Raw genomic sequence first — 17,991 nt, 5'->3', positions numbered from 1 at the left:
AGGGCCCAAACTAGGAGTATAGAACGGCGAGGCGGGGGGATGGAAGGGTGACTGTGGCTTAGGGAGTCCGGGCGCGGAGAGCTGAGCTATCGACTTACCCCAAGAGGTCTGAGGATAGTAGTGCAGGCTAGGAGAGTTAGCCGGTGGTGCAGGCCCAGGGAAGCAGAGCGAGGTGAGGGCGGGGCCAGGACCAGAAGTGGTGCTCCTGGAGCCCAAGAAAGGGACTGGGTTGCTCTGGGTGAGAAGGGTCAGGAAGCAGTATTGGTTCCCCAGGTGTCTGAGGCCCCAAGACTAGGAATGGCGCAGGGCCCAAACTAGGAGTATAGAACGGCGAGGCGGGGGGATGGAAGGGTGACTGTGGCTTAGGGAGTCCCGGCGCGGAGAGCTGCGCTATCGACTTACCCCAAGAGGTCTGAGGATAGTAGTGCAGGCTAGCTAAAAAATCTTTTAAAAGTGTAAATAGACTCTATCCAAATGTCTTATGTGAATGTATTTACCTGAGTATATTGTGGGGGTAGATACTGTGTCCAGCTGGGAAAAGCCCTACCTGCTCTTGTGAAACAACGCATGTCAGTCTTCCTTCCAACTAAAATTGGCTGTATGAAGTGCGAACCAGTCCATCCGGGTTGTTAAGTGTTTCTATCTTTTACGTTTATTTTTATTATTTTAGTTTTATGTGTGTGAGAGTATTGCCTGCATGTATGTAAGTGTACCTACGTCATGCAATGCCCTCAGAGGTCAGAAGAGGGCATCAGATCCCCTGGAACTGGAGTTATGGACAGGTGTTAAGCCGTCATGTGGGTGCTGGGAACTGAATCTGGGTCCTCTGCTAGAGCAGCCAGTGCTCTTAACCGCTGAGCCATCTCTCCAGCCTCTTATTTCTAAATTTTAAAGATTTATTTTTTATTTATGTGATGGTGATGGTGTGTGGGTATGTGAATGCACCACCTGATGTGGATGCTATGAACCAAATTCGGGTCCTCTGCAAGAGCAGTAAACGCTCTTAACCACTGAGCCATCTCTCCAGCCCCTTATTTCTAATTTTTAAAGATTTATTTTTTAATTATGTGATGGTGTGTGGGTATGTGAGTGTGCCACCTGACATGGATGCTATGAACCAAACTCAGGTCCTCCGCAAGAGCAGTAAGCGCTCTTAACTGCTGAGCCATCTCTCCAGCCTCAGGTTGTAATTTTAAATAGTATAAGATATGATGAACAAAGCGAAGCATGTTAGGATCTCTGTGTTTGGTTTAGTTATTTGAATTTTGAAATGTTGCCAGGTCCTATGCATAACAATCACTCAAAAGACGTCCAAGTCTTTAGACAAACTAGAGCTGTTGGCAAAAGCCAGTGAGCTCCACCTAGTGGTGAATGCTGTCGTAAAAGAAAATCTCTTGGATTGGAAACAGCAGCCTAGCCTCAAGGCTTTGAGACAGCCCAGGGGACATGAGGAATATAACAAAATCTTGAAACAGAAAATACCCACGATGTACTTGATAATGTTGGATGAACTCTGGCAGTGAAGCCGGTCCTTAGGCGATGTTGATGGTAAAATCTAAATGGTTTTACAGGAACATGCTGTCAGGGTGATGTGTAGCTGTTTCTTCCTGATTGAAAATTACACCCTGCAGGGAGGAAAAGGTTTATCTCATCTTACACTTCTAACTGACAGTCTATCATCGGGATAAGCCAGGCAGGGACCTGGAGGCAGGAGCTGGAGCACAGGCCATGGAGGAACACTGCTTACTGGCTGTTCCCCTGGCCTGTGCTCAGCCTGCTTTCTTATACAATACAGGACCACCAGTCCAGGGGTGGCACCACCCACGGTGGGCTGGACCCTCCCATGTCACTCAATCAAGAAGATGCCCACAGACATGGCCACAGGCCAGTCCAGTACAGGAAACTCCCGAGTTAAAGTTCCCTCTTCCCAGGGTGTCAGGTCGACAGCCTAAGCTTCCAGCACTCAATATCTGGCATACTCCATACTGAATACTACCTCCTTCCTGTCCATGAAAATAATTAAAACACTCAATTTATGCTAGGCATTTCCTTGAAGTTTTAACAAGAATTTTGCTACATTAGAGTTCATCTATAAACACTACACTTTTGTTTTGCCTGGGGTTTCTTTTGTGTTCATTATGTGTATATGTGCGTGTCTTTGTGTGGGTTTGTACACATGAGTGCAGTACCCACAAAGGCCAGAAGAGGGTGTTGGATGCCCTGGAGCTGGAGTTACAGAAGGTTGTGAGCCCCCATGTGGATGCTGGGAATGGAATTCAAGTCCTCTGCAAGAGCAGCAAGTGCTCTTAACTACTGAGTCATCTCTCCAGCCCCAAGAGGAGAGATTTTTAAAGAGAGACACATGTCCCCCTCTCTTGGGCTATCAGATTAATTTTAAAGATTCATTTTAATTTTTAATTATGTTTTTGTGTGTGTACATGAGGGTAGGACCCACAGAGGCCAGAAGAGAGTGTTGGATCCCCTGGAGCTGGAGTTATAGGCAGTTGTGAGCCATCCAGTGTAGCTGGGAACCAAACTCTGGTCCTCTTCAAGAGCAGTGGTGCTCTTAACCACTGAGCCATCTCTTGAGCCCCTGCTGTTTTATTTTCAATGGTAAATCAACCATAGTGGTCACACACCTGTGTCTAGCTCCATTCATTAAATATGTTGTATGTGAAATTGATCCACACCACTACATCTGTCATAAACCCTGCCACATAGCACCCCATTTGTTTTTCTTTTTGGAGGGGCAATATTGATACAGGGTGTTGTGGGAACTCCTCTTCCCTGGGAAGACATAAATGTCTGCCTCCTCCTTATAAGGCTCAATGACAAACTGAAATATGAGTCAACCAACATCCAACTTGGGGAGTCGGTGTGTTTATTAGGCTTACTTACCAAGCCTGTGTGAGGGGTGACATACAGGAGCATGGGTGACCCCAAAGTGGCCACACCACCAGAACGTCTCACCCCAGCATGGATGACCACTGTAAAGTGTCAGCCCGTGGTTGCATAGATGGAGACCCCCTTCAGGTAACCTCCCACAGTCTGTATGCCCTGGCACCTCCTGAGACCACAAGGCCACATGCAGTTAGGGGAGAGTTATACATGAATGACTGGGAGGTGCAGAAGGAAACAGCCAGAGTCTCACCTGAGGGTCCAATGACCCTCCCCTGACTTCTGTGAGGGAAAATCAACATGTCCATAGCTTAATCTCAGGGGCCTCTGGCCAGTAGTCACAGGTGTTCTGATGACAAAGATAACTTCTATGCTCAGAGGATAATGCTCTACACACAGGGTGTCAGTGTGTAGCCCAGGTTGACCTGGAACTTACTACATAGACCAGGATGGCTTCAGATTCACAGTCCTCCTGCCTCTGCCCCCCAAGTGCTGAGGTTACAGGGTCTGCCATCTCATCTCAACTTTTCTATTATTAATGACATTCGTGTTGTTGAAATTTTTAGTTCAGATTAGTGCTACAAATGTTTTTGTTTTGTTTTGTTTTTTTGAGTCAGGGTCTCTCTGTAGCTGCAGCTGGCCTGGAACTCAATATGTAGATCAAGCTGGCCTTGATCTCACAGAGATCCACCAGCCTCTGCCTTCCAAGTGCTAGGATTACAGGTGTGCGCTACCACATCTGACTTGTTTTGTTTTGTTTTTGGACAATGCGAGGACCCCTGAAATTCTAACCCCTACATACCCCTCTGAGTCCTGTCCCCCATCCCTCACATTTCACCTCACATGTGTCATCCTTTCCTGACCACAACGGAAGCTGCCGCCCTGCCCACGTGGCCTGCAGTCAATCCCTGGGCCATTTCTCATGTGGCTCTAGTGTAAGAGTCCAAACACCTGTACCTCTCAATCCCTCCATGGCATATCCTCCTCTGCATCCCCAATAGCTTTAAGAGAGAACTTGACCTGCCTGGCTATTGAGACCTCCGAGTGGGTGAAAGAGACAAGACATCAGAGTGTTGTGGAGGACCTTAGCAGAGCCTCCCCATCCCTAGATGCTCCTGAGCATCTACTCCCAAGTCATTCCTGCTTCTCCAGGTGACCAGAGGCAGATGCCCCTGCCCTGTTGAGGATGCCTCTGCTCACATAGCTTGTGTCCTCTCTCAGTTACCATCACCTCAGTCCTGAGCCACATGGATCTGACGTCAGAGTCAACACGGTAAAGCCAGCCCTGTCCCTGGGAACTCTTGTTGCTGCACATAGGGCCCCCGCTTCTGCAGCTGGGTGAGGCCAGAAACAGCTCTAGAGCTGAAGAAGCCAGGGAGGAGGTGGGTTTCAGTGGTGTGAGGACAGCCAGGTGTAGGTGCCCAGTCTACCTAGATCAGACACCTTCTGTGAGCCTAGGGTCCCCCAGTGAGGGGCTGGGGTGTGCTCAGCTAGAGCCCTGCCTAGAATCCCCCAGTGAGGGGCTCAGGTGTGGCTCAGTGGTAGAGCCCCTGCCTAGGATTCCCCAGTGAGGGGCTGGGGTGTGGCTCAGTGGTAGAGCCCCTGCCTAGGATCCCCCAGTGAGGGGCTGGGGTGTGGCTCAGTGGTAGAGCATTTCCTAGTATATAAAGGCCCTGAGATTCACCCCGAGTGAGACAAAGAAAGAAAAGAAGGCTAGATCCTGGAGGAAGGACAGAAGGGAAGTCAGGGCACCTTGCTGACACCTGACCCTCCCTCCACAGGACCCACCAGACTGCTGAACTCCTTCTGTTCCTCAGAGGAAACGCTGCAGTGCACCTGCTCCTTCTACAGGATCCCCACACCCTCTGCAATGGTGGATGGACAGTGCCCCAGTGGATGTGAACAGTGGCCATGGTCACCTCCAGGTGACCTCTGTCACACTTGGTCCCTGGGCCAACAGCACCCTCAGCCTGGTGAAGGACCCAGAAATGGGCACCAGCCTTCTCTGTGAGGGCAAGCACCAACATGGAGCCCATGCCTTGAGCATCCTACTGATGTCAAGTGCGGGTTTGGACTGGAGGCCAGGTGAAGGCAGTGGACAGGGAGGGGCTGGTGCTGAGGCTGGCGGAGGGAGAACAGCTTGCTATCTGAATCTGAGGTCACAGGAAAGATGTCCTGGGCTGGAGAGATGCTCAGCAGTTAGAGCACTGGCTGCTCTTGGAGAGAACCCCGGGTTCAGTTCCCAGCACCCACATGGCAGCGAACAACCATTAGTAAACTCCAGTTCCAGGGGATCTGACACCCTCTTCTGGCCTTTGTGGGCGTTGCACACATGGGTGCCCTTAACATAGGTGGCATATGCCTAAAATAAAAATAAAACAAGTGTTTTAAAAAATGAAAGACTCCTTGAGGGTGGGCACGATGGCTCAATGGTGAAAAGTACTTGCTGTCAAGCCTGACGACCTGAGCTCAGTCTCCTCATGCCAGACAAGTACAGAACTGACTCCCACAAGTTGTCCTCTGACCTCCACACATGCTGTGGCATGTATGCCCCCAGTAAATAAATAAATGAATAAATGTATGAAAGTATGAATGTAATTTATTCCTGGAATGCCTTCTGCCTGTAGGAAGGGGTCCTTTGGCTCCCCACACCTTCCTGAAAGCAATGTTCCAGGGCGTTGTCTATTCAGCCATGGCCATCACGCTGCTCTTCCTCTGCCTCCTCGCCTTCATGTGAGTACATCTCAGTCCACTTTCTGCACTGTAACAAAACACCTGAGACGAGCTGGTGTACAAAGCAGAGAGGCTTAGTTGGCTCATGCTGCTGGAAGTTGGAGAGAACACGGTGCTGACATCTAGATCTAGTGAGGACCTTTCTTGCTGCACCACAACATGGCATCACATGGTGAGACTGGGCAAGCACCGTGGCTCAGGTCTCCCTTCTCTTAGAAAGCTACTAATGCCATCTTTGGGGCCCCACCCGCCCGACCCCCACCCCCCAATCCTATTTGGCGGTGAAAAGGGGTGGTAATTGGGAATGGCTGGCTATCGAGGGAAAGAAAGAACAGGCCAGGCATGAGGTGGCACAGCAAGGTGAGGAGCTGGGTTCCCAGGGAAGAGTGGGCTGGGGTGGCTCAGGTGGTAGAACGCTTGCATGCACAAAGCCCTGGGCTCCGTCTCCCAAGCTGCATAAGCTGAATGTAGTCAGGCACACTGTAATACCAGGAGCAGGGAGGAAGAGGCAAGATGACCAGAAGTCCAGGGTCTACGTAGTGAGTTTGAATCTGGCTTGGGCTACACAGGGCTTCTCAAAAGAACCAGGCTAGAGAGATGGTTCAGTGGCTAAGAGTGAGTACGGTCCAGGTGTGGTAGCATACACCTTTAATCGGCAGGCAGAGGCAAGCAGGTCTCTGTGAGTTTGTGGCCAGCCTGGTCTACATAGTAAATTTCAGGTCAATCAACCAAGGCTACAGTGAGACCCTGTCTAAAAAAAAAGAGTACACGGGCTGGAGAGATGGTTCAGCAGTTAAGAGCACTGGCTGCTCTTGCAGAGGACCCAGATTCGAATACCAGCACCCACATGGCAACTAACAACTGTCTGTAACTCCAGTTCCAGGGGATTGGACATCCTCTTTGTTCTCCATGGACGCTGCATGACACAGGTACACTTACACACATGCAGGCAATACGCTCATACACATAAAACTAAAATAAATAAATAAAAAGAAATTTTAAAAAGAATACATACTGCTCCTCCAGAGGACCTGAGTTTGGTTCCCAGTATCTACACTGGGCAGCTCACGGGTGCCTGTAACTCCAGCTGCAGGGCATTAGATACCTCTGGCCTCCATGGGCACCTGCACACAGACACACACACCTTCATAATTAAAAACAAGATAAATCAGCCTGGCATGGTGGCACACACCTTTAATCCCAGCACTTGGGGGGCAGAGGCAGGTGGAACACTGAGTTTGAGGTCAGCCTGATCTACATAGCATGTTCCAGGCCAGCTGGGGATACAGGGAGATCCTGTCTCAAAAAGACAAAAATAATAATAATAATAATAACAATAATAATAATAATAATATAAATCTTTTTAAAAATAGAATAAATAAATAGCAGTCTTTCTACAGAGTGCAAGGACCTTTGATAGTTGATGGATCTGAGCCATGAGGCCTCATAAGCAGGGCATCCCCCATTACAGAGGGTGTGAAACTAACTCCCAGGGCGGCTAGGTAGCATTCCCCAGATAACACAGCAAGCTGACTGTGCTGTTGAGGCTCCAGACAAGAATGCCTGGTAAAAACCTGAGCCCCTGTGGGGATGCAGGGAGGTGGGAAGTCAAAACTGATAGAACCGTGTGGAATATAGATGTGGAAAATCACAACTGGTGGGAAGCTCATCTTCTTAGAGTGAAGCATCTCAGAGCAAAATGGGCCAAGAGACGTGCAGTGATCACGGCACAGAAGGTTGGAACCCAGCAAAAATCCAAGAAGCGGAAGGAGCCAGAAAAATACACTCACCCCACCTTCTGGGACCCAGCTCCCGGTGAGTACCCCGGTGCCTGGAGTCCAGGCTACCAGGTTTTGTTTGTGTTTGTTTCTGAGACAGTATCTCACTATGTAGCCCCGGCTGGCCTGGGACTCACTATGTAGACCAGGCTGACCTCAAACTCAGAGATCTGCCTGCCTCTGCCTCCCAGTGATGCTGTTAAAGGCGTGTGTCACCAGGCCTCAATGGAATCCTATTAACAGGAAGAGGTTGCCCAGAGCTTTGGAGAAATTCTGCCCTGTCTATAGGTAATGATGCAAATGGAGTTTCAGATTAGCCGATAGGTGGTGAAGCTGAGGGGAGGCCTTGAGATCTGGTAGCCTGGCCCCAGTTCCTGCCCACTCTCCCTTCCTGATTGGGGGTTCAGTGTCACCGGTTGTTTCATATTCTTGCTGCCATGCCTTCCTCACCACGGTGGGCCGCACCCTTTCTGGAACCCTGAGTCAGAAGCAGCCTTCGCACCCTTGTGATGCAGGTATTGGTCGTCCCAAAGAGAAGCGCAGCTAACGTGGCAGACGTGGGTTCAATTCCTCCAGTACCTCCTGCACTATCTCCTAGTCGGTATGCCGGACTACCTGAGGTCTCAGACATGGGTCAGACTCAGCCCTTGCCCTCAGAGTGGCCAAGCTGCTAGGGAAGGCGTCCTCAGAGGACAGAGCCAGGGGGTCAGAGTGACCGGAGGGAGGAAGGACAAGCCTGCCCGAGGACGACACGCAGCGTCTCTTGGGGATCTGGGACTGTTCCGGGGACTCCCGGATGCACAGTGGAAGGAATGGAAGGAACGGAGAGGGCGGGGTCGCAGGCTCCAGCCAGGGACTGTGAGGAAGGTGGAGTTGACGTCTGATCCGTGTTGCCCTGGTTCTGTGCCCAGATGAAGGCACTGCGTCTGCCAGCCTCCTCCAGCATCCCTCCCTTCCTTTCTCCTGCTCCAGGGAAACCGTGGTACCCTGAAGAGGATGAAGCCGGAGGAACCCACATCACACTGAAGTCCCCGTTACCCCAGGTGTTACAGACACCCCAGAAACCCCGAGTCCCTAATAAACCTGCCATCCTGAGAGTCTGAGCTCACAAAGCCCTCTTGGCCCAAGCCCACACGCGGTTTCCATGGGGTCTCAGGAGCTCCGAAGGTCACCTGTATGATTTGTTGTTTGGCTGAGCTGGAAGAAACATGCCCCACGCCTGGGGCAGCTCACAGGAAGGAAGGAAAGTGATACGGTGAGACGGGCTTCTGATCCCTTCTGTATGACAGACACGTGTGCACACAGACACATACAAATATACACGCAAGCACAAACATGTACATGCACAATATATGCATACATACAGATATACATGCACACAGACACAAGCAAACATACCCATGTGTGGACACATAGAAACACGCACATGCATACACACATATACATGCATATGCACAAAAACATGCAGGCAGATGCATCCATCTATACACATGTACCCACGTGCACATACACATAAAACACACAAACACATACATGCACGCATACATAAATAATACACTCAAACATGCAATACACAGAGACACACGCATACAAACACATAGACACATCTGTGCATGCATGCATGTGCACACATGCACATCTATGCACAAATGTTCACATCAAACACAAACATATCTAAATGCACATGCGTGCTTACACGCAGACACATACAAGCCCCCCCCCAACCACAGGCACTTATGCTGCTACATTGTAATCACATCCCAACCCTCACTCAGCAGACACCTTTGCACAGGCCTCCCGGTCACCGCTCTGCCTTGACCGCCCTTGAGTGTACTCACATAACGCAGTCAGAGTGGGTTTTGAACAGTGGTACTAGAGAGCCAGGTGGAGAAAAGGCACCATGCTGGACCTGAACACAAGATAGAACAGTGGACCTTTCATGGGAGTGTATACTGAGTCTTAGAACGTTGATTCCATGGGAACAGAAATCTTGTCGTTGTTTTAAAGATGCGTGGTGTGTGTATGTGTGTGTGTGTGTGTGTGTGTGTGTGTGTGTCTGCATGAGGTTAAGTGCACCACATTCATGCAGGTACCTGCAGAGGCCAGAAGAGGGTGACAGATCCCTGGAACCAGAGTTACAGGCAGTACATGAACTACCATGTGGGTGCTGGGAACTGAAACCCGGGCCTCTGTGTACTGTTTCCTGCTGCTGCGTGGCTTTCCTGGGGAGATGGGGAAGAAATGCCTATTCCCCCCAGATAAGCAGAGTGCAGACAGCCGGAGATCCCAACGACCCCAGCTTGGCAAAATGATGAGCTGTATTAAGGTTGCGTACAGGAGGGGGGGTGGCTTGTGTGCCGGTGTGCTGCTCTAGTTTCATTGTTTCACTCCCACCAAAAGAAGAGTCGGGAGGAGAGGGTTGACTTGGTTACACTTCCAAGTCACAGCCTGTCATTGAAGAAAGTCGGGGCAGTCCCCAGCACCCACATAGCGGCTCTCAACCACCCATGACTCCAGTTCCAGGGGTTCCTAGACCCTCTTCTGGCCTCCATGAGCATGACCTGGGTGCACTTGCTTACATGCAAGCAAAACAACTCATACACATCAAATAAAAAATTTAAATTAAAAAAAAATGAAATGCCCCACAGACATGCTCACAGGCCAATCTGAGGTCCCAAGGCTCCGTGATGAGTGCAGAAGAGGGGGCAGAAAGGCTGTAAGAGCCAGAGGTGGTGGACAACCACAGGGAAACCATGTTGTCTAGACACACAGGGAAGTTGCACATATGAACCCACGGTGCTTGTGGCAGAATTCACAAGACCTGCACAAACACAACCCAGACAACTCCTGGCTAAATTTGTCAATCAAGACTTTCAGATGTTGACAGAACTAACCAAGACGACCCCCACCCACCATTTTCTGTGGCTGTCAGTCTGCCTAAGGACTGGTGCAGATTTGGGCTCAGAGTGATGGGAACCAAATAGTATAAAGAGGAGAGACTGGGCAACATAGTGTTAACTGGACAAGCTGCTTTGGAAGGTCGCAAGCAAGTTGGAGGACTGCCACGAAGTTCCTTGCACACAAAGAACTGTGTGGTGCTGTCGACCAGCACCCTGATGGACACCACAGCCTTCATCTTGAGCTTCTTATTCCAAAGGCCAGAATGTCCTTGAAGACAGTCAGTAGCCACAGCAGGACTTTGTGCCCAGACAGCAGCTGGGGAAAAGTAGCTGGAAAAATGTTTGTGTCTAGTGAGAAACAACAGACTGTGCTTCTGCTTCTCACGCTGTAATTGTTTTGCAAGGCCAATAAAAGGAAAAACCAAAGGGCCCTCGGGGCTCTGGCCCTGGAGGTGCTGAGCCCTCTGCCGTTTGAATTAAGCATTCCCTGTGTCCATGGTTACTTTTGGGTCTGAATGTCAACAGTGGAGCACCACTCGATGTTAAAGCAACAGAGGTGTCTATGGCTCAGACAGGCATAGACACACCCAGGAAGTTCCCAGTGTTTGTGTGCTCTGTCCTCGCCTTCTCAGGGATTCCAACAGTCTCAGCAAACACAGCATGGGAAGGGCAGCCTGTTTCACTGCTGTCTGGCACATATAACAACTAAATGGCATCTTGTTGCAAAATGGAGTCACTGTGGCCAAGATTCAGAGGACTGATCCCACTGCACCCAGACAACTGAAACGCCAACATGCAAGGCACAGACACAGGATTCTGGCATCAGAGTGGACCATGGCTATGCACTATTCCCCTCAGAACGGAGGGCAGCCACGTTCTGGAGTCAGATGCCAATGGTTCTTAGCGGTCGAAGGGGGATCATTCCTTCCCTAGGGCAGTCCTTGTGATCCTGCAACAGCCATGAGATGGCCAGCTGGTGCTCAGGGTAGATGTTTATATGCCTGCGTGAGAGAGAGCCCCATCCTCTGTGCAGCTCACATTCCACAAGCTCCCAGCATATGTCAGATGATGAGAGGAACGAGCAAGATGTGGGCCCTATGTTCAGTGTTGTGGTCTACACAAGGCAGCAAAGAAATAAAACTAATAGTTTAAGTGGGCCCTGGCTGAGACGGCTCAGCAGCTAAGAACACTGGCTGCTCTTGCAGAGGACCCAGGTTTGGTTCCCAGCACCCACATGGCCACTAACAACTGTTCCATAACTGTCAGTTCCAGGGCAACTTATGTTCTCTTTTGGCCTCTGCAGGCATTGCTCAACACAGGTGCACTTTACATACATTCAGACAGAACACTCATAAATATAAAATAAAAATAAATATTAAAAGACAAATGGAGGGGCTGAAGAGATGGTTCATGGTTAAGAGCACTGGCTGTTCTTGTAGAGAACCTGGGCTCAGTTCCCAGCAGCCACATGGAGGTTAGCAACCATCCATAACTCCAGTTCCAGGGGATCTGATGCCCTCCTCTGCCCTCTGCAGGCACTGCACACCTGGGTGTACTTACCTACATGTAGGCAAAATACTCATACACAACTTAAAAAATAAAGTATAAATAAATATTAAAAAATAAATAAAATGTGGATAGGGACTGCAGAGGCTCAGTGGTTAAGAGCAGTTGCTCCACAGGCAGATCCCAGCACCTGTGTGTATGTATGTCCTATAATCTCAGCTCCAAGGGGGACAGAAACAGGAGGACGGCTGGGCCTTGCTTGTTTTCAGATGAGAATACATGAGACCCCAGTTTAGAGAGAGGCTCTGCCTCAAAGGACTAGAGAGTGACAGATGGATCACCCAATGCCTTCTTCTGGCCTTCACACACGGGTGCATACCTGAGCTCTCACACTGCACATATACCATACACTCACAAGCACAGAAACACAAATTTATTTTTTAAATGTGGGCAAGCATCAGGAAGAAACCAGAACACAGAGAAAATACAGGAGTGGAATCAGCTTTGCACCAGAGTTGGGGATGGAGCTGAGAGTCAGTGTGATAACAGGAGCCAGCCAGAGTGAACAGAAGATTCTGGGCTCTAAGATGGAGAGATCTGATGAGTTCAAGAGCATAGAGCAGGCCTGAAGTGAGAGGGTTTAGCTCTGAGGGGCCAGAATTTGTAAGGACTCAAGCACTCTGAGGAGCTTAGCGTGTGTGTGCATGTACATGCAGTCCCTGCAGAGGCCAGAAGAGGGCGATGGATCCCCTGGAGCTGGAGCTACAGTTGGTTGTGAGCTGCCACATAGAAGCTGGGAATAGAACCCAGATTCTCTTTGAGAACAGCCAGTGCTCTTAACTGTTGAGTCATCTCTCTAGCCCCTACATTTTATTTTGTGTGTGTGTGTGCGCACACACGCGGAGGTCAGAAGACGGCTTGCAGGAGCTGGTTTTCCCCTTCCACTATGTGGGTCCCAGGGATCAAACTCAGGTTGTCTGGCCATCTCACCAGCCCCAGTGGAGCTTTGTCTATGTGAATTAGTGTGTACTGGGTATCATCTGACTTTCCCTGAGGAGACCTGAACATGAAACATGTATTCATCCCAAACAATCCCACCCAGTGCCAGCTTGGTGCACCAGTGAGGGTTTTTGTGTGTGTTATTTACAGGAGTGTGGGTGAGGGCTTGCTTTCAGGAGTGTGGGTGACTCAAAGGCAGGTGCAGCACCATAAAGCCCACCAACATGGGTGATGGATGACTCATGAAAACTGCATCCCCGAATGGCACAGGCAGCTGGGCCAGTTGGGGAGCCTCATCAGGAATTCTTACTGCTTGTATAACACTGGGGAAGAACCTTGTGAATCTTGCAAGTATGAGGAGTTTCCTGGGAATTAATATTTGAATGCAGATGGAATGTGAGGGGGTTGGAGTTGGAGAGGGAGAAGGAGGTAGGTCTGGGAAAAGAGAGAATTAAATAGGAACGAGACACTAGGTAAGAGGCTCATGACTGTCCCCACACTCAGGCTTAAGGCCATCCTGGGCCACATAGTTCCATTTCCAGGCGAGCCTGGGCTACATAGTGTGCTCCAGTTCCAGGCAATTCCAGTGAGACCCTGTTTCAAAACCAAGAGAGGGGATGGGGGCCTGGTTGGGGATAGGTCAGGGATGGGCTTTGGACATGGGAGGGAGAGTCTGAACTTCCTCCTGAGTGTTGCTTGGTTAACGGACACTTCAGATCCGGCGAGAAAGCAAAGGGGTACACAGGACGCTTCTGATTGGCTGTGGGAGTCAAGCGTGGGCAGACGTCTGTTCCAGGCCCAGAAGCTTCCGACCACCCCATCTCTTGTTCCAGCTGTTGAGTTTAGGTAGGAGATCCGCCCGGGTCTAGAGCCATCTGCTCAAGACAAGGAAAAGACATTCTCTTGACTGGTAGAGGCTAGTTGCTAACTCAGGACACCTGCCGCCCCATCCCCAGGCGCCCCACTGGGCATCCTACGGCTCTAACTGGTTCAGAACAGGCGCTCGCATACTCCTTGGTACCCTTGGGGGCGGACCTTCGTGAGAGGCGCGTCTCTTAGCTATTCAGTTACCCCTGCCAACCTCAGCTGCTCCCAGACTTGCATCCTTAAATCAGCCCAATAGGTAAACCCCTCTGAAACTAACTCCTGCATTCAGTGACGACCACTGTAAGTCGGCTCCTCACTGGACACTTTCCACAAAACGCCTGGAATAGACCGGACGCACCTGAGGGAGGGCCAGCCAGGGGCTCCGGGAACCCAAGACCAGGAGGTAAACTTGGAGGAGGAAAAGATGGCTTAGAGGTTGGCTGTGGGGGGCTGGAGAGATGGTTCAGTGGTTAAGGGTGCTTGCTGCTGTTGCAAAGGACCAGGGTTCAGCTCCCAACATCTGTATCTGTCAGCTCACAACCCCTTCGAAGTCCAGCCCCAGAGGATCTGACGCCCTCTTCTGGCCTTCACAGGCACCTGCACTCACACGAGGACACCCACCAACACACCAAAAAAGAAAATTCAACCTGTAACCCAAGGGAAATTAGGAAATATTTTACTTTTAAAAAGCATTCTCCCGGCCGGGCATGGAGGCACTGCCTTTAATCCCAGCACTCCGGAGGCAGAGGCAGGCGGATCTCTGTGAGTTCAAGGCCAGCCTGGTCTACATAGTGAGTTCCAGGACAGGGAGACCCTGTCTCAAAAAGACCAAAAAAAAAAAAAAAGCATTCTCCTCTGTTTTCTTTATTTTTTATGTAGGTATGTTGTGGGGTGTACATGTGTGAGTGGCTGTGGCGGTTTTAGGACAATCTCAGGTGTCACCTCCTTTGAGACAGGGTCTCTCACTAGCCTGGGGCCTCACCAATTAGATTAGGCTGGCTGATCATTTTATATCACTGCTAGATTCAAAGACACACCCCCTTCAACTCTCTGACATGCGTTTGCCTTATCATTACTAGAGGTTTTTGTTTTTAATCCACCCTGAACTTTTGCTAGTACACACATGGATGCAACAGAAGAGGGCAACAGATCCCTTTGAGCTGTAGTTATAGGTAGTTGTTAGCCACCTGTCGGTACTGGGATCCAAACTGGTCCTCTGCATGAGCAGCCAGTGTTCTTGTGTCTCCAGTGTTTCTGGAGACAGCCCCAGAAATAGAGATTGTTTTTAAAGAAAAATTTTAGTTTCGGTTTTTTGGTTTTTTTTTTTTTAAACTTGGGACATGATTGTCTAGACAAATCTAAAATAATGAGGAAGCCAGAGTGGATTTTGTACAAAATGCTCAGAGTGTGCCTGAGTCAGACCCCCTGGAATAGAGGTCAGATTAGACCATGACTGGGATTCAGGCAGGAGCGTCCAAGACGTTACGTCAGACTGGATCTGGAATTAGGTACCACATCTGTCATCCCAGCACTTGGGAGGCCAAGGCATGAGGGTAATAAGTTGCAGTGTTTGCTTCTTATACTTCTCTCTTATTTTATTCTCTTAGTTGTGTGTGTGTGTGTGTGTGTGTGTGTGTGTGTGTACACATGTATACACGTGCATGTGTAGGCTGGAGTAGATGTTGGACATCTCCCTGATTGCTGACCTAGCTTTTTTTTATTGCTGTGATAAAACACCCTGAATAAAAGCAAAAGAGGGGGAACGAGTTTATTTGGCTGACAGTGTCAGCTCATAGTCCGTCAGTTCAGGAAGGTCAAGGCAGGAACTCAGCTGGTCACATCACATCCACAGTTAAGGGCAGAGGGGAGCCAGTGCACCTTCTGCCTGCTTGCTAGCTTGCCCATGCTCATTACACAGTCCAGCACCACCTGCTCAGGGAACGGTACTGTGAACAGGGGCTTCATCCTCCCACATCAATCAACAATAAGACAGTTCCCCGAAGACCAGCCTGATCTAGGCTGTTCCTCAGGTGATTCCAGCTTATAGAAAGTTGACATTTCAAACCAACCAGAACAATCGTTCTCTACATTTTTTTTTCTTTTTTTGAGACAGGGTCTCACATGTAGCTCTGGCTGGCCTGAAACTTGCTATTTACTCACAGAGATCCGCCTGCCTCTGCCTGCCGAGTGCTGGCATTAAAGGTGTTCACCACCATGCTTGACTTTATCTTAGTTATTTAAGATTTATTTATGTATGCAAGTATATATTTTTATTTTATATGTTTGGGTATTTTGCTGCATGTAAGTAGGCATACTACACATGCATGCATTGTGCATGGAGGCCAGAGGAGGGCGCTGAATTCCCTGAAACTGGAGTTATGGGTGGTTGTTAGCCGCCATGTTAGCAATCACTTTACCAGCTGAGCCATCTCCTCAGCCCCACATCTCACTCTTAAATCTATGCCTTTTTTCCCATGTAGTTCCAGTCCAAACTCCATCACCTATCCCCAAAGGCGCCTTTGTAAAACTAACACCTAATCCTCCAACCGTCCCAAACCTTTCCATGACCATGCTCCTCAGCCTTTGAAGGTGGAGGAAGCCAGGCAGTGAGGTCAAGAAGAGGCAAAGGCAGATGTGATGGGTGTCCCAGATGGTCAGTAAGACACCTGTCCTCAGAGCTCCCTGCATGTGTTGTTGTGAGGATCCTGGGTCAGAAGATGTACTGGTGAGTTTCTGTCAACTTAACATAGGCTAGAGTTGCCTGAGAGGAACCTCAGGAACTTCCGGCATTGGAGTGGTCTGTGGGCATATCTGTGGGGCGTTTTCTTAATTGCTAGTTGATGTAGGAGGACCTAGCCCACTGTGGGCTGTGCTATCCCTAGGCAGGTAGGCCTGGGCTGTGTAAGAAAGGCAGCTGAGGGGCTGGAGAGCTGGCTCAGCAGTTAAGAACAGGGACTACTTTTACAGAGGACCCAGGTTCGATTCCCAGCATCCACATGGTGGCTAACAACAATCTGTAACTCCAGTTCCAGGAGATGGGATGCCCTCTTCTGACCTCCGCAGGCATTGCACGACATAGGTGCACTTACACACATGCAGGCAGTACACTCACACTCACATAAAATAAAATAAATTAAAAAAATTTTTAAAGGTAGTTGAGCAAATCAGGGGAAGCAAGCCAGTAAGCAGCATTCCTCCACAGTCACTGCGTCAGATCTTGCCTCCAGGTTCCTGCCCTGATTTCTCTGGATGATGGACCATGAGCTGTAAGCAAAATAAACCCTTTCCTCCTCAATTTGATTTTGATTGGTGTTTTACCACAGCAACAGAAAGCAAACTCAGACAGACGATAGTGAGACCTTAAGTGTGGTTGAGGAGCTAAAGTCCCTCCATCCGTCTCTTCTGCCCCACCTGTTCTCACTCACCCCAAATCCTGCCCTCCAGGACATTCAAATCTGAGGCAGAAGCTAGCAGCAGAATCCAGCTCTGTGCTATCTCCTCCCTGGAATGCTGTTGGGACCCAGAGCACACCCACTGCTGTGTTTGGGTAAGTAACACACAGCACACTGTGAGACCAGTCACCAGGAAAGACCTTAAAGGGAGGGCAAGGGAACTGCCTGCTGTGAGCAGTTCCTTTCTGCCATTGTTACAGAAGACCACAGGCCGCACCTCTCTGACTGCTGAGTGTTTCCATTCTCCACAGAGAGAGAAACTAGTCCGCCCAAGTCCAGCTTGGGAAACTGATGAGTTTATTAGGATCACTTACAGGGGAATGGGTGACTCAAAAGTAGCCACATGACCGAAAACTACATCTCTAGGAACTGGAGGGGTGGGTCAGTGGTTAGAGCACTGACTGCTCTTGCAGAGGACCGGAGTTTGGTTCCCAGAACCCACATGACAGCTAACAATTGTCTATAACTGCAGTTCCAGGGGATCCAGTGTCCTCCTCTGGCCTCCATAGACATTGCACACATTCAGTGTACTTACATACATGCAGGCAAAATACTCATACACACAAAATAAAACAAATCAAAAAATTACAATGCTTTGGTTTATCTTCAGATCATATAAATAATTTGCCATACGCACAAGGCTTAAGCCAGACAAAATCCCAGCACAGACGGGGAAGCAAGTAAAAAAACCCCAGCCCTGTCTGAGGAACTATTGGCCACCAATGGCTGCTGGGAAGGGAAGATTCAGTCTCATTAAGGGTGAGATTCTTGGTAGGCTGACCAGGCTCCAGTGGATGGACCCACACCAAAGGGAATTTGGGACACAAACCTCAATCTGTAGGCCCCACATAACCTCAG

At 49.6% G+C, this 17,991-nt stretch overlaps 1 protein-coding gene across 3 annotated transcripts in view; it reads left to right on the top strand.

The window, feature by feature from the left end:
- Siglecl1 (SIGLEC family like 1) overlaps nucleotides 1-9,381 on the top strand; it is a 22,229-nt gene extending 12,848 nt beyond the window's left edge. The window contains exons 2-6 of one of the 3 annotated variants that reach the window (XM_029569369.1): nucleotides 4,120-4,171; nucleotides 4,680-4,983; nucleotides 5,526-5,631; nucleotides 7,310-7,446; nucleotides 8,382-9,381. In XM_029569369.1, the coding sequence (XP_029425229.1) occupies nucleotides 4,776-4,983; nucleotides 5,526-5,631; nucleotides 7,310-7,446; nucleotides 8,382-8,512 (582 nt within the window). In that variant the 5' untranslated portion in view covers nucleotides 4,120-4,171; nucleotides 4,680-4,775 and the 3' untranslated portion in view covers nucleotides 8,513-9,381. Of the gene's footprint in view, nucleotides 1-4,119; nucleotides 4,172-4,679; nucleotides 4,984-5,525; nucleotides 5,632-7,269; nucleotides 7,447-8,381 lie in introns of all 3 variants that reach the window. The other 2 variants (XR_001872738.2, XM_008845201.3) reach the window with 2 other exon arrangements.
- Nucleotides 9,382-17,991: the final 8,610 nt, after the last annotated feature.

The sequence above is a fragment of the Nannospalax galili genome, unplaced genomic scaffold, assembly GCF_000622305.1.
Source record: "Nannospalax galili isolate Female #2095 unplaced genomic scaffold, S.galili_v1.0 scaffold960, whole genome shotgun sequence".
NCBI lineage: Eukaryota > Metazoa > Chordata > Mammalia > Rodentia > Spalacidae > Nannospalax > Nannospalax galili.
The sequence above is the reverse complement of the archived record's forward strand: the minus strand, read 5'-3'. Positions and strand labels throughout refer to the sequence as shown.